This window comes from Athalia rosae, chromosome 8, assembly GCF_917208135.1.
Source record: "Athalia rosae chromosome 8, iyAthRosa1.1, whole genome shotgun sequence".
Classification (NCBI taxonomy): Eukaryota; Metazoa; Arthropoda; class Insecta; order Hymenoptera; family Athaliidae; genus Athalia; species Athalia rosae.
This window is the reverse complement of record NC_064033.1, coordinates 5,195,427-5,208,327: the sequence shown is the minus strand read 5'-3', so window position 1 is coordinate 5,208,327 and position 12,901 is coordinate 5,195,427. Positions and strand designations below refer to the sequence as shown.

General features: G+C 45.0%; 1 protein-coding gene across 3 annotated transcripts; it reads right to left on the bottom strand.

The window, feature by feature from the left end:
- Positions 1-749: 749 nt before the first annotated feature.
- Positions 750-12,894, bottom strand: LOC105686572 (E3 ubiquitin-protein ligase UBR5). Of its 3 annotated transcripts, none has more exons than XM_025746479.2 (35): positions 12,679-12,894; positions 12,057-12,257; positions 11,654-11,972; positions 11,351-11,559; positions 11,097-11,260; positions 10,817-11,016; positions 10,462-10,730; positions 10,232-10,386; positions 9,895-10,164; positions 9,708-9,821; positions 9,447-9,628; positions 9,251-9,368; positions 8,999-9,153; positions 8,495-8,921; positions 8,243-8,410; positions 8,044-8,176; positions 7,735-7,957; positions 7,439-7,677; positions 7,230-7,354; positions 6,860-7,110; positions 6,634-6,800; positions 6,212-6,543; positions 5,717-6,125; positions 5,222-5,591; positions 4,763-5,102; positions 4,454-4,686; positions 3,868-4,389; positions 3,612-3,794; positions 2,981-3,538; positions 2,780-2,902; positions 2,478-2,690; positions 2,054-2,412; positions 1,761-1,967; positions 1,297-1,675; positions 750-1,197 (listed from the first exon to the last, which is right to left on the bottom strand). In XM_025746479.2, the coding sequence occupies exons 1-35, from the start codon at positions 12,738-12,740 to the stop codon at positions 985-987; spliced, it is 8,592 nt and encodes a 2,863-aa protein (XP_025602264.2). In that variant the 5' UTR covers positions 12,741-12,894; the 3' UTR covers positions 750-984. The 3 variants fall into 3 exon arrangements, with proteins under 3 accessions (XP_025602264.2, XP_012256943.2, XP_025602289.2); XM_012401520.3 differs by having other exon boundaries at positions 6,860-7,098; XM_025746504.2 differs by having other exon boundaries at positions 5,222-5,570; positions 6,860-7,098.
- Positions 12,895-12,901: the final 7 nt, after the last annotated feature.

The following is a 12,901-nucleotide window of genomic DNA, read 5'->3' as shown; positions in this document are numbered from 1 at the left end:
AAAATTATAATTGCACCAAAAAGACAAAAAAACGAGATCTCGACAAATAGATATTTGTGAAAGTTTTATTGGATCACTAGGTGGACTACTAAATAGTATGTCACGATTTTTTCTTATCTTTTCTTTTTGAACATAAAACCCTCGTTACAATCTAATATAAGTTTACAGAATAAAAGAGTGTTTTTTATCATTCTAGTTTTTTATGTTGGTGTCTGATTTTTTCTTTCTTTCTTTCTTTCATTTCTATTTTTATTACCGCGACTGCTGCCGCATATACACCACGTAGTCGTGTGTTATAATTTATTTAACAATTTGTTGTATTTTTTTTTCTTATTCTTTTCATAATAAAGATAATCAAATTCGTATTATCAATATGATGATGATGATGATTATTATTACTATTACTATTATTATTATTATTATTATAATTACACCTTATCATAAATTTATAAATTTGACGTGCATCTATTTCTTCTGATTATTCCTTCTTCTTTTGTAAAGAACAAAAAAAGATAGAATGTCGAGACAAATAACACAAATAAATGGTGGCCGGCTAAAATGAACGAAAAACTTGCGTAAGGCCTCCGAAAAAAAAAAGGAAAAAGATTTTAACAAGAGAAAAAAAAAATAAAATAAAATTGAATAACGGAAAAACCCGATACAGAAAAAATTTGATCAGCAACGAATAACCCTTTTGTTGTTGTTGTTGTTGCATTTGTTGTGTATAGTTAGCGTTATTGTTATTGTTGTTTTTGTTTCTTTTTAATTTTATTGTTATTAATATATAATATTATCAATATTATTATCATTAATTAATCATAATTAATAATCGTACTCGTAATCGTATGTGTGACTTTGTTGTTGTTGTTGTTGTTTTTTTGATGTTTGCCTAAAAAGGTTTTCCATGTGTAACGTTCGACGACGGTTTAGAGTCGAAGGTCGTCTGATAATAAAGCGGCCGCAAAATTAATGCGGCTTTAGTCTTCATACAAATCCGAAATTTTTCGTTTTTATGGCAAGTAATACCTTGTGGCGTAAAACGTGACGAGAGCTATACAAGGGAACGTATAAACGCGAGATACACGTGTTCGCTGTTGGTAAATGAGCGTCGTCTGCTGGCCGGATCGTCACACTTGGCATCGGCTGAAAACCGTCCTCGCTCGCTGGCAAAGCCGGAGATCCGGTCCAGAAGTAAACCTGGATGATTTCAGGGTTGGATTAGTTTCTTTCCATTTCTTATCATGTCGACGAACAGAATAGAAATACAATTATCTTTTAACGGAGTGAAATAATTACCAAATCTTGTCGTTCGACGTGCGACATTTTTTCGACGATCGACCAAAGCCATCTTTTGAATTTAACGAGTCGTTCGGTGGACTCACCCGACTCGTCGTTAAACGATGTGTAGGAAATTAGGACAGACACGTTTATATCACCCACTCCGTTCAGCAGTAGTCTCAAGTCTTCGGACGTCAAACCGTCCAGTGCTCCTTCCGGCAGGACGTCGAACACACCTTCGCGCATCGCCTCCAGAGCCTTCTCTTGCACTTTGACCATTCTAACTTCGGCGTATTTTCGAACGTAATCGTAAACGTTAGTAGCTGACACTTCGACCTCGCGACCGTTAGGTATCAGCTCCAGAGAGCCCACGCCCTCCTCCGGACACAAGTCGATGCTGCGGAGATAGAATGTCAGGGGTTAAATAAAAGGGGTGGGAGTCGAAGAGGAGGAGACAGGGACCGAGCAGTTTTAAGACCCACCTGAAGTTCAGATCCAATTCGGAGAATAAACTGTTGCTGTCTTTGGTCTCGGCGTCGACAACGAGCTGTCTCAAACTCTCGTAGATGACCGAATCGAAGAATGCTAAATCGTGGAATCTTATCGGCCGGGATAGAATGTACTTTATCACGTGACGATTAAGGAAAATCGGGCACAATTCGTTCTGCAGTAAACAGAGACCTATTAATCTGAAATTAAGGGTGAAAGGAGGGCCATTATTGAGTTTGACGGTGGCAAATCTCAAGGATTTTTAAATCATCTTTGGATTTCTCACCTTCCGACGTTCCTGAAAGCGTTCAATCTCTCGTAGCTCGCCCTGCCTTGCCTGGGCGTGTAGAAACCTCGTTTTCCAGGCGAGTAAAACAGCGGAGCGTTGTCTTCTATGTCGTCCAATATGCTGGCTTCCAGTTTCTTCTTATTTCCGGCGCACCTTTCCGTCAAACTGAACACATCCAGATCGAGCAAAGCTTCGCTGGCCAAGTCCTGGATGTGGCTATGAATCAGCTCGAACGCTTCCTCGACTTTCTGTCGCAGAGCGTCCTCCGAAGCCAAGAGCATCAGCAACTGAGCCGGTGACAATTCCAACAACATGCCGGTTATCTTACCCGCCAGCGTGGGGCGCAGCGCGTGAACCTGATATGAAAAACGTCAACGGTTCAGTTGAGCGAATCCTCCTAAGATTGGGGTGAAAGAATTACCTTAGGATAAAGTCTGTCGCCCAGCTGCTGCTGGTGCAATGTCAAATTGTCGTTGCTCGGGTGGCTCACGGGAAGCGGATGAGTGTTTGACGAAGAAGTACCGGAGTTGGAACCGCTCGGCCCTTCGGTGGATGCGGTCGGGTGAAAAGATCGAGCTTCGAATGACAAAGCTCTGCGCGCGCTCTCGCGACATTTTCCAGAAGATCGCGGGTTCTGTGACAAGAGAGAGAAAACAAAAAGAGGAAAAATCAGGTGAAATACGAGCGCAAAGTTTACCGCTAATTAAAACGTCGATATCCCACCTGTCGCCTCAAGTCCCGATCTCGATCCCTGCTTTTCAACTTCTGTAGAACGTTGTACTGCGTGTACTTGGATCCCACTTGCGCAGCTTCCAAATTTGGCAGTTTTTCGTTCGCCAGAAGCGCCTGAAAGTTTAAGGATAGTGAGAATGGCATCTAAATATTTAAAAACCGCGGAGGCAGCTTCGACTCTGGTTTACAAACCTCTGCAATGGCTGTGTAGAAACTTCTGGCGACACCGGATCCCTCGCCAGGTTCGTCTTTGAAGGTTACTTTGACTCGGTTGACGGCCAAGGGAGGGGTGTTGGAAGCTCGTCTGTTGTACAAATTATATTGCGTGTTGAGTTCCTTCATCGTTTGTATCAAAAGCTGCGTCCGATCGCGTTCGACTTTCGAAAGTGTGATGTCCTTCTGCTGCGAGTTTCTGAGCTTCTCCATGTCTCTGCGGAACTTAGCTTCTTTCACCGGGAATCCTCCAAGTTCGGACACGACGGAGCCAACCTCCAGTCCGACGTCCTCCATGAACACTCTTCCGAACAAATCGAGCGACAGTCTCCATCGACCGAGCAAAATGTTGTGCGAAATGTTTGAACCGATCGACGATAACGCTCTCGAAGACTCAACGGGGCTCGTTTCGACGGTTTCGTGGGCAGATATCTCCTGAGTCGATGCCGCAGGGTCAACTTCTTCCGAAACACTCTGCGCCTCCACGTTTGGCACGACCAGCACCTCCGGTGCACCAATTTTATTTACACTTGATTCCTGATTGCAAAATAGGAAATATTGTCACCGTTGAATTTTGAGATTCCTTGTTCGGAGCACAAGATCTACTCACCGAAACAGTGCCTGCCCTCACTATCACGCTACGTCCGCTCTTGCAGATGTCTTTTCCCTTGCTGTTCCCGGCTGTAATTTCTCCCTGGCTGTTGGGTGAGACGATAATAGGTGCTCGGTCCACTTGTTCGGTTATGATGGGCAACTGGTTGTCCGATGGCTGAACAAAGCCCTTGGGTTTTTCCTGATGCGAAAAAATGAAGATTCGTATTTCAGAGGTTAGGGAAGTTGGGGCCGGAGAGACCGGATTATCTTACCTCTGTTTTACTAGGTCCTGGCTCGTTGGGTCCGCTTGCACCTCGTCGATTATTCTCTGGAGGAGGCACGGGAGCGCTGGGTCCCTGAATGACTTGACTGAAAGATGGCGTTACCGAGGTAGCGGAATTGTCGGCGAGTCTGGCGGACAGTCCGAGCCTGGTGGGCAGTCCTTCGAGCGGGTTTTGGCTCGTCGAATTGGCGTTGACGTTCGAAGGTTGTCTTGGAACACCGAATAGGTCTTCGCGCCTTGAATGTGGCTGCAATAAATGCGGCTGATCAGCCAGTGGCAGAGCCTCGCTCATTACCGTGTCAAAGGGATCTAGAGGTGGACAACCGAGGCACAAAGTCGAGTCCGATCTCTGGAGGAACGGGTGCTTTCTTCCCTTAGCCACCGAGTTCCCATTGTTGGGAGTAACGCACATAGGGACTTGAAGTAAGTCAGGGTAATCTACGGAGTCCGTTTCCATCACCGTCGAAGCGGTCGAGTTTCCGTCCTCCGCTTCTTCGTTGTCATTTTCGTCCTGAAATTGACGACGAAGGACATTTTTAGTCAGAGTCCAAGTCGACAACTCCTAACTTACTTACCTGATCGTTCCAAGCAGAAAACGAGACTGATTCTTTTTGGTTCTCGCCTCTGGTGGATGGTGGCTCGGAACCTGATCGCATGTAATAAACTAGGGCATCGAAGACATAAGCAACGTGCCTCAGAGCTGAGACATCGAGTACCGGTAGACTGTCTCTATGCTCTCCATTGTGTGCTCGCATAAGCGATAAACAGTAGGACAAAAATTCTCGTCTTGCAGAGTGCGCGTCGCCCCCTTCAATGTACAAACGAAGGATCCAAGTTACAATAACGATTTGAAAACCAAATGACAAAAAAGCTCCGTCCTTTACCTTCTCTGTCTCGATTGCTTCTGGGTGGTTCCCCGACACCGGTGAATCCGACATTGATTCTAGTGGATCCGTGGGCAGCCGCGTTGTTCAAAGTTGTGGTCGTTCCGCTCCGCTGATTTCTAGCGGAGTTGCTTTGCAGGGTGAGGGAAAGTGCGGCGGAGTTGAGTAGCCCGGTAAAGTTTCCTCCGGCAAGCGAGGGCGCGATGTTCAGCGGATGTTCCGGGTGTGCCGGATCCGCACTTCGCGTCAAAGAAACGCCGAATCTAAGCTGCGCCTCCGTAGCATCCATCACAGTCACCAACCAATCCCAAGTCGGCTTCAAATGCCCCTCTAAATAAAGCTAAAAACGCGAAAAACGATTAGATCTCTTCCTTTTTTTCTAACCTTTAATGAGAAAACTTTCGGCAAGAAACACTGCCTTGGAGTGTGACAGGATTTGAAGAGATGGCCAAATTTTACCTGGAGTCCGCTGGCGTCTTGATAAGATATTTCCATCAGTCTTGGCAGCGCAGGTGCGTGAGTTTTGTAATCTTGCATCATGGTTAATAGGTCGGCTATTTGCCTGATCACAATTCCAAAGGCTCGGGCGAGACAGCTCGCAGTTGTTCCCATAGTGATAGGTTCTTGTGCAGCGGTGACTGCAGAAGTGGTCGTAGATCGTCTGAGCGAAGAGGGATCGATGAAGACCAAATTGCTACCACCTGTAACCCTCAGTCCAGCGGTACGTGTGCTGGATTCCCTGTTCCTTATTGCCCACTGCATCGAAACTGGAGCTAGATTGTTCCGATGGGGATGCCCAGTGGTTCCACTGCAACGAACAATTGCATATCTTTTTGAACATCGATCTCCGATCCAATGCGTAATTCTTTACTGCGATTACGAAGGCGTTTGACATCGATGAACAGAAATTCAACTTTTGACTTTTCTACTCAAAGCCCTAAATTAGCAAATTACCTTCTCCGCTCCAGCTGCTCATCTCCAATTTGGAATTCTTCGTTATCTTGTTCGTCGGTCTCACCAGCTTCGCTTTCGTCATCTTCCTGTTGACTAGACTCGCCAGACTCGTCTTCGGGGAACATTAAAATGGATCCCATTCCTCCGTCTGAACCAGCGGTAGCTCCAGTCTGAACGCTGCGCTGGGCGGAGGCTGCATCTTGATTGCTGTGATTGTCGTCCGAGTCGGATTCCGTCTCGACTTCCGCGAGAAGATCAAGCTCCGTGTCAGATTCCCCGTCTCCAGCTTGCTCTTCGCTAACTCCACCGACGTTGCTGTCGACCTCTCCGAGAGGCTGACTGACGTTTGCCCCCGGAACTCCGGACTCTTCATGCTCGCTTATGTCTCCATCTAAGTCCATTGGGACTTCTGTAATTTTTTTTGAAAAACGGTTAACTGCGCTCCAGGTATTGATGTAATTTGTTGTAATACGTTACGACAAGATTCTAGGTTACCTTCTCCACCCTCGGTTTCATCCAACGCAGAGGCATCTCTGGCGATTGCGATGTTGTTATTTCCTTGTTGCGATTGAAGCGCACTGTCGAGAGTTTGGGTGCTAACTCCACTGTGCGGAATGAGTGGTTCGATGGAAAAGAGCTCCTCGGATCCGTTTATTACTTCGATTGCAGAGCTGGTGAGAGTGAACGGTGCTGTAGGTCGAGCTACTCCGAGTCTGACCGGCGCGATAAGAGAATCCGCAGTTTCACACAGTTCTTCAACGGCCAATTTGATCAAAGCTTGAAACACTCTGCGACACTTCATCAAGGGTTGCGACGCCTGACTAGCACTGCGGATGATAAGTTTAATGTCACCATTTGTTCGTTTGTTGCTTTTACGTTATTTCAAAGCAGAAAAAGCAGAAGAAAGAAAAACCAACCTCCTCCGTTTTGTTGTATTCGGTGCCATTTCGATTGTAAATATTACGAAAATCCTGGCCACTGATCTCACGAATCTCCGCGCGACGTTGTTCGCTTCTTCTTGTCTTCCAGGGACGCTTTCATTTTGCAATTCTCTGATCAACGTCGTCAGAAGAGTGTCTAGCATCTAAAAAATGTATTAGTCGTCAACAGGCTGTCGAAACATTATATTTTCAAGGTTACTACCTCTGCGCTGCATTTAACGAGGAGAGAATGGGTGAATTTATCAAGCAGGGCAGTTCCGCTCTGTCTGCAAGTTTGACCTTGGTCGCCAAAAAGTTGATCGGAAGTTTGGTTTTCCGATACTCCAGACATAATCATGCACTGCACGGCTGGCCAGTCGTTCAAAAGTCTTTCCAAAGCTCGTCTGCTGAAGCGTGGGGGCTCCAGATCATGATCGGGCATGTCAGAATCGGCGCCCAAACCTGAGAGAAACACTGTATGGAAAATATAGGTGCTTTCCTGTTTTGAACATTATTTCCACAGAGCGGAAACTAAATCGATCAAATTCAGTGACGTATGCAACTAACCAAACTGCGGGCTGTCCACAACTTACCATCGGACGAAGGCGTTTTACGACTCGCAGAAGTCGAACGCTGTCGAGGAGCTGATCTGTACTGACGTTGTTCTACGGATTGTCTTCCAACCGTTTGTACGAGGAATAAGAGTATACTCTCGCCTCTGAAATCAAAGGGAACGATTAAACCGGTGCTAAAAAGACGTTCAGCGAATCGTATAAATTTGTATTTTCCATTAATCACTCACCGTAAGTTTATCTTGGTCGCTAGATCAGTATTTGTTACGAGTCTGCACAGGAGGTCGTATCGAGCACCCTGGTGGCCTGCGATGAGTGCTCTGCACTTGCATTTTTCCCAACAATCGCAGTAAGCCGTTGGCGACGTTCTCTTGAGCTTGCAATCGTGGCCCCTGTGACAAACTCGAGCGCACTCCGTACAGCAGCACAGAGAGCCAGTTAAGCCGCAAGTGCGACACTCGAAAATATCCTGAAAACAGTTCTCACATTGATTCGCAACGCGGGATTTAGGTTAAACTTCAATTACCTGATTTATATGTTCGGCTCCGGTCCAAGTGAAACTGCAAGTATCGTTACAGCAGGTAACGAACAGCGGCGAAAGATCCGGACTCGCGTCTGGGGGCAGGATCATCGTTGAGCAATCTTTTCCATCACGTCCGACTCGCTGTATCGTATCTAACAGAATAAGAGCGGCGTGATAGGCACGAACGGAAACCGCGAGCATGAGGGGAGTCTGGCCCTGCGCGTCTCTGTGAAAACAAAAGTAAAAATAGGTTTTTTTTTTACGTGGTATACAAAAAAACAAATAAGAAAAAGTAAACAGTTTCGGACAAACCTGGCGACGAGCAATTCTTTCAAGTGCGGAGCCAACGAAGGGCTCTCGCAGAGATACTTTAAAATCAGCAATGCGTTGTTACGACGCTCTACCGAGTCCACAACATAGGTGTTATTTGACGTCGACCCGCCACCTGCCAATGTGAAGATTGAAGGGAGGTTATTCGCTGCTAGTAAAGTCAGAAGACGATGCTGCTCACCTGATTTGTTCATCATTGATATACTCGCTGCCCCGATACTTAACAAGCTATCTTCTTCTCCGGATGTATTGTCAAAAGCTTCCGGAGGCCAGCTTAATGTAGGAATTGGTTCCTCGATAGGCGCTGTGTTGCCATCGACTGCATTCGCAACGAGTTCGCGCTCTATGCCTAAGGTGTAATTGAAATTCAACAGAGATGATAAAATTATATTCGGATAAGTTAAGTCAGGAGAGGGTTTTGAGGAAAACTCACCCTGTTCATTTTCTTTGTTAGAAGTCGGTGAGCACATGTTCACGCAAGCGTGAAGTATGTTTCTATTTCCGTCGCATCTCTCGGCGAGAATTGTTTGAATTTGCGAGGACATTCCGTCTCGGTGGAAAAATCTCGAGTCCGTTTGTTCCTGCTCCAGGTTAACGAACACTTGTTTCACGCCGTCGAAATCACACCTCAGTATCCGAGGCATGAGCAGAAGATTGTCAAAAACTAGGGCGATTATTGCGACTTGATTCTTTAGGTTGGAGGAGTTTGTGCAGCTAGGTATCGGAATGGTCGAAGCTCCAATGCACAGAACAGGGACAAGGTCTAGCCAGTTCGGATCTCTTATCGCCTCAGCGCAATCCTTCGCTATCGGATATATCGTGTTATTACCATCTCGAAGGATCATGGAACACTCGGTGTTCTGGAAAAGAAAATAAATGGGGTTTAAAAAACTCCGAAAAATTGGCCAGCAGGACCTGCCGATCTCTGGATTCATACCTCTCCGGCACTGGTGAGGCTGATACTTTGAGGGTGTAACCCGAGGAAAGAGGAAATATCAGATGGGATATAACAATCTTGAACGTATCGACCTGTGCTAAGGTTATAAACCACGTAACTGAGCTTCGATCCGTTCTTGAGTATCGCGTGGATGCCTGAAAACAAGCAAAAAGTATCGGAAGAAAATTAAATATCTGTATCATTTGGAAATCAAGAAATTCAACGAAGCAACTAACGTTCGATTAGACTCACCTTGTCCGTCCGTGGAGATTGTCAGCAAATTTTCATTTGCTACTTCTACGAGATTTACACGCCGCGGTGTCCTCTGAAAACAATCTGGGGCTCTCGAGTTCAATGGGGATTTCATAACCTAAGAGGGAAAAAAGTAAAAAATGAGAGGCCCGTGTCGAACGTGACGTTCTGCGAAGGACGGAATCGGCGGACATACCTGAAGTTCGTCTTTTCTGAGGAGTCGGCAGTCCGCGAGTAGTTTGATGAGCTCTTCAGCAGTCAAGTCCTTGAAATCTGAAGCACTGAAGTCTTTTTCTTTAGTCTCTTTCTCCTTTTCCTTAGAGTCCCTGGAGAAAAATTTGACCGCCACGTAACAGCCATCGACCTTGATGACTTTTCCTGAACAGAGAATGACGTTGAATTTATTTTTAAGCTTAACCATACGATGAAAAGCGTAGGAAATCTCTGTCAAACTTACCGATAGGAACAGTTTTAACGTCTTCGACAAAAACCACGTCTTTCAACTGCCAGTCTTCTTCATCTTTTCTCTCCGATTCTCCGTCTCCTCTAGGGGCCATTCGTTTCTGGCGTTCTGAAAAAAATTTGACGAATGAATATCGTGACAAAGAGTGATTGGACCTTGAGTGCAGAAAATTTCAACTTACTGTGGCTGGTCGTTATGCTTCCAGTATCACTGCAAGTGCTAGAAGCCGGCGAAGGTGGAGGAGGCATATCGAGACGATCTGCCGTTTCTTTGTGATTTGTCTTGCTGGGTCCAACGGCAGCAGTCGTTGAAGTAGTTTCACGTTTTTCAACTGGAATAGTAGGAAGGAGAGTCCCAGCTGGTAGGATTTTGAAGCGATAAGTAGCGTCCAAATTCCAAGCCGCAGACAGAAGCTGACCAACCTTTGGAACTCCGTTGGCGATTGTGAAGCCTGTAGGTTTTCAATTACAGAGTTATTTTTGAGGAAAACATTTCAAAAAACTTCACGGTAGACTTACCGATAGCTCCAGGTTGGTAAATCGGGCTGTTTTTCATACAGACGTGGTTGCCGTAACTGATGTCGGTTGACAGGACGGTAGAAGGCCTGTGCTTTCTTGATTTCGTCTTGTATTTTTCCCAGAGTTTCTTTCGCTGCGCGAAAGGTAGAACGCCCCTGTGTCAGGTTTGAAAAATTAGAAAAATGTGAAACGATTTTCGCGTTTTAAGATTATGACGAAATAATTCTTACCACCAGTAAAGAGCGCCGCTTTCAAGTCTAGCGACCGTATAGAGAGCACAAGTGTGGAGAGAGACTATTCTGTCCAACGTGAACTCGGTGAAAGCTTGAGCTGGATGTTCGAGTCGAGAAGCGACATGGCCTAAAAGCTCGTCTAGCCAAGTTGCTACTTTTCCACTTTCAGTACTTACTGAACACCGAATAGCTGTTGCAGATATATTTACTATTTTTTCGCCATAGAGAGCTAGCGGAAGACTTTTTGGATGGTGAACGTTGGGGTTCTAAGATGGGAAAAAAACAAAATATGTGTAAAGTGACTCAACGTTTACTCAAGCGACGTGACTTTATTCGATAGTTTTTAGGTTACCTCCGGATGTTTGTAAGGCTCCGGGTCTGCCCACCGCCATTGAAAGAGCTGCCCTGATGACGAGATGGCAATTAACTCGCTGTACAAAGAAGCTATTTGAACAAACCGAGGAGCAGGCTCGCCAAACTTTTCTGGCCACCATTCCAAGTCCTCAGACATCCAAAGCGGGCTCTGAGAAGCGAGTTCCTTCTTTTTGTTATCTACATAAACAACGAGAATGTGATTTACTTGCAGATTCAATTGAAATGAACACGTTTTTGAAATGCATCGTTGTCGTTACCTGGATCTTTTTCCCAGGAATCTTTCAGCGCTGTTTCTAGCCATCTGCGGGGACCGTAATACTGGCGATCCCTCCATCTACTAAAACTGTCACGATCTCGGTCTCTATCTGCGGAACGTTCTCCATCTCTGTCGCCACCGAGTCTACGAGACGAGCTTCCTCGACTGTAATAAAAAAAAAGTCAATTAATTTCAGTATGAATTCATAAATTGATATCGATACACAAGCAGACTAAAAATTCAATCACAACGAACCTCCTTATCCCAGCGTATCCAAACATGTCTTCTGAAAACATGGAGTCGGCGTCAATGATGACGGAATGTTCATTACTAAATCCGCCGTCAAGTAGGGATATTAAATCTTCAGGAACGTAACTATCTGCAGCATCCTCTGCGTCATCACCTTCTTCGTCGTCACGCGACAGAAGATTGTTCACAGCCAGATTTACATCTAGATTAGTGCGCTGAAAACATAGCCACGAAATGTTGATGAACAAGTTAGTAAAAACCAAAACAAAAAATTCAAACAAATCTTTCTACAAAAGAAATTCGACTAACCTGAAGCTCTCTGATGATGAGATTGCGACTTTTTCCCTGCAGGACGACTTGCGCCTGAGATATAAGATCTTCAGGTACGAAAGGTGCAGGTACAGAAACTATTGGCCGAGAATTGCTGCCACTCGCACCTCCCATGATGACACCTGGTGGTCCCGTTCTCCCTGCTCCTCCGCCAGTGTTACTTCCACCACCTCTGATTGCGGAACTATTTCGCATCATTCTTGCCCTAGATCGCGATATACCTGCTCTTCCACCGCTTCCGCCACCCCCGCTTCCGCTGGGTGCAGAGCTGCTGTTTCCCACATGGCTTTTGTTGGTGCTAGATTGATTAAATTAGGGAATGAAAAAAAAAGGGCATCGATTACATAATGAAAAGCAAGCAAACTGAGATGCCGACACTTACTTTCTGTTTGGTTCATTTTTGCTCAGATCCAATCTGTCAGAAAGTACAGTAAATGCAACTCTGCAGATTCTGTTATCTTCCATAAGCAATGCTATGTGCGTTGGTCCAACTACTATCCTCTTAACGGAGCCTTTCAGCCCGCTAAGAGCTGGCGGCGTCACAAATCCATACCTATTTATCTTTTCCGCAACTTCTTTCAACCTGTGAATTTCAATACAAGATAAAAAAAAAAAATGAAACAATTTTGACTCCAAGTTGACAAAAAGGCTCGTATTTACAAAGATACGACTCGAGTCTCTGAATTTTTTATGAATTGGAAATGAGATGAAAGCACCGACAGTTAAATTTGATAATTGTCATTAGATGCGTAGAAGGGTTTTGTTTTCAAATGCTTATTCATATAATAAAAAATAGTTGGGTTGATGATTTAATGAGGGATTATGAGAATGTGTGGTATCAGGAGAAATAGCTCGTGGAGAAAGGATAAGCATTAATTTTTATGACTATGGTAATAATAATGGTAATGTCAATAGTACTGCCATAGAATGTCGTAGAAAACGATCATTAGTCGAAGTAGGAAATGTCCTGTAGTATGATGTATGTATGCAATTTAACAACGTACCTATCATTGAGCTGATCGTCGGTGCCCGGTAATGGGTGAACGACAAAGTGTATCGATGACATTTCTCAGTCCCTGGTATACAGGAGTGCCCAGATTTATAGCTTAATATGGAAAATTTATCTCAGCGCAAACTTTTTTGCCACACAAATTTCACTTACTGCATTAGCGGAATAATATTCGGCCATGTTTCGTGAAACAATCAGCCATCAACCAGCGGCCAACC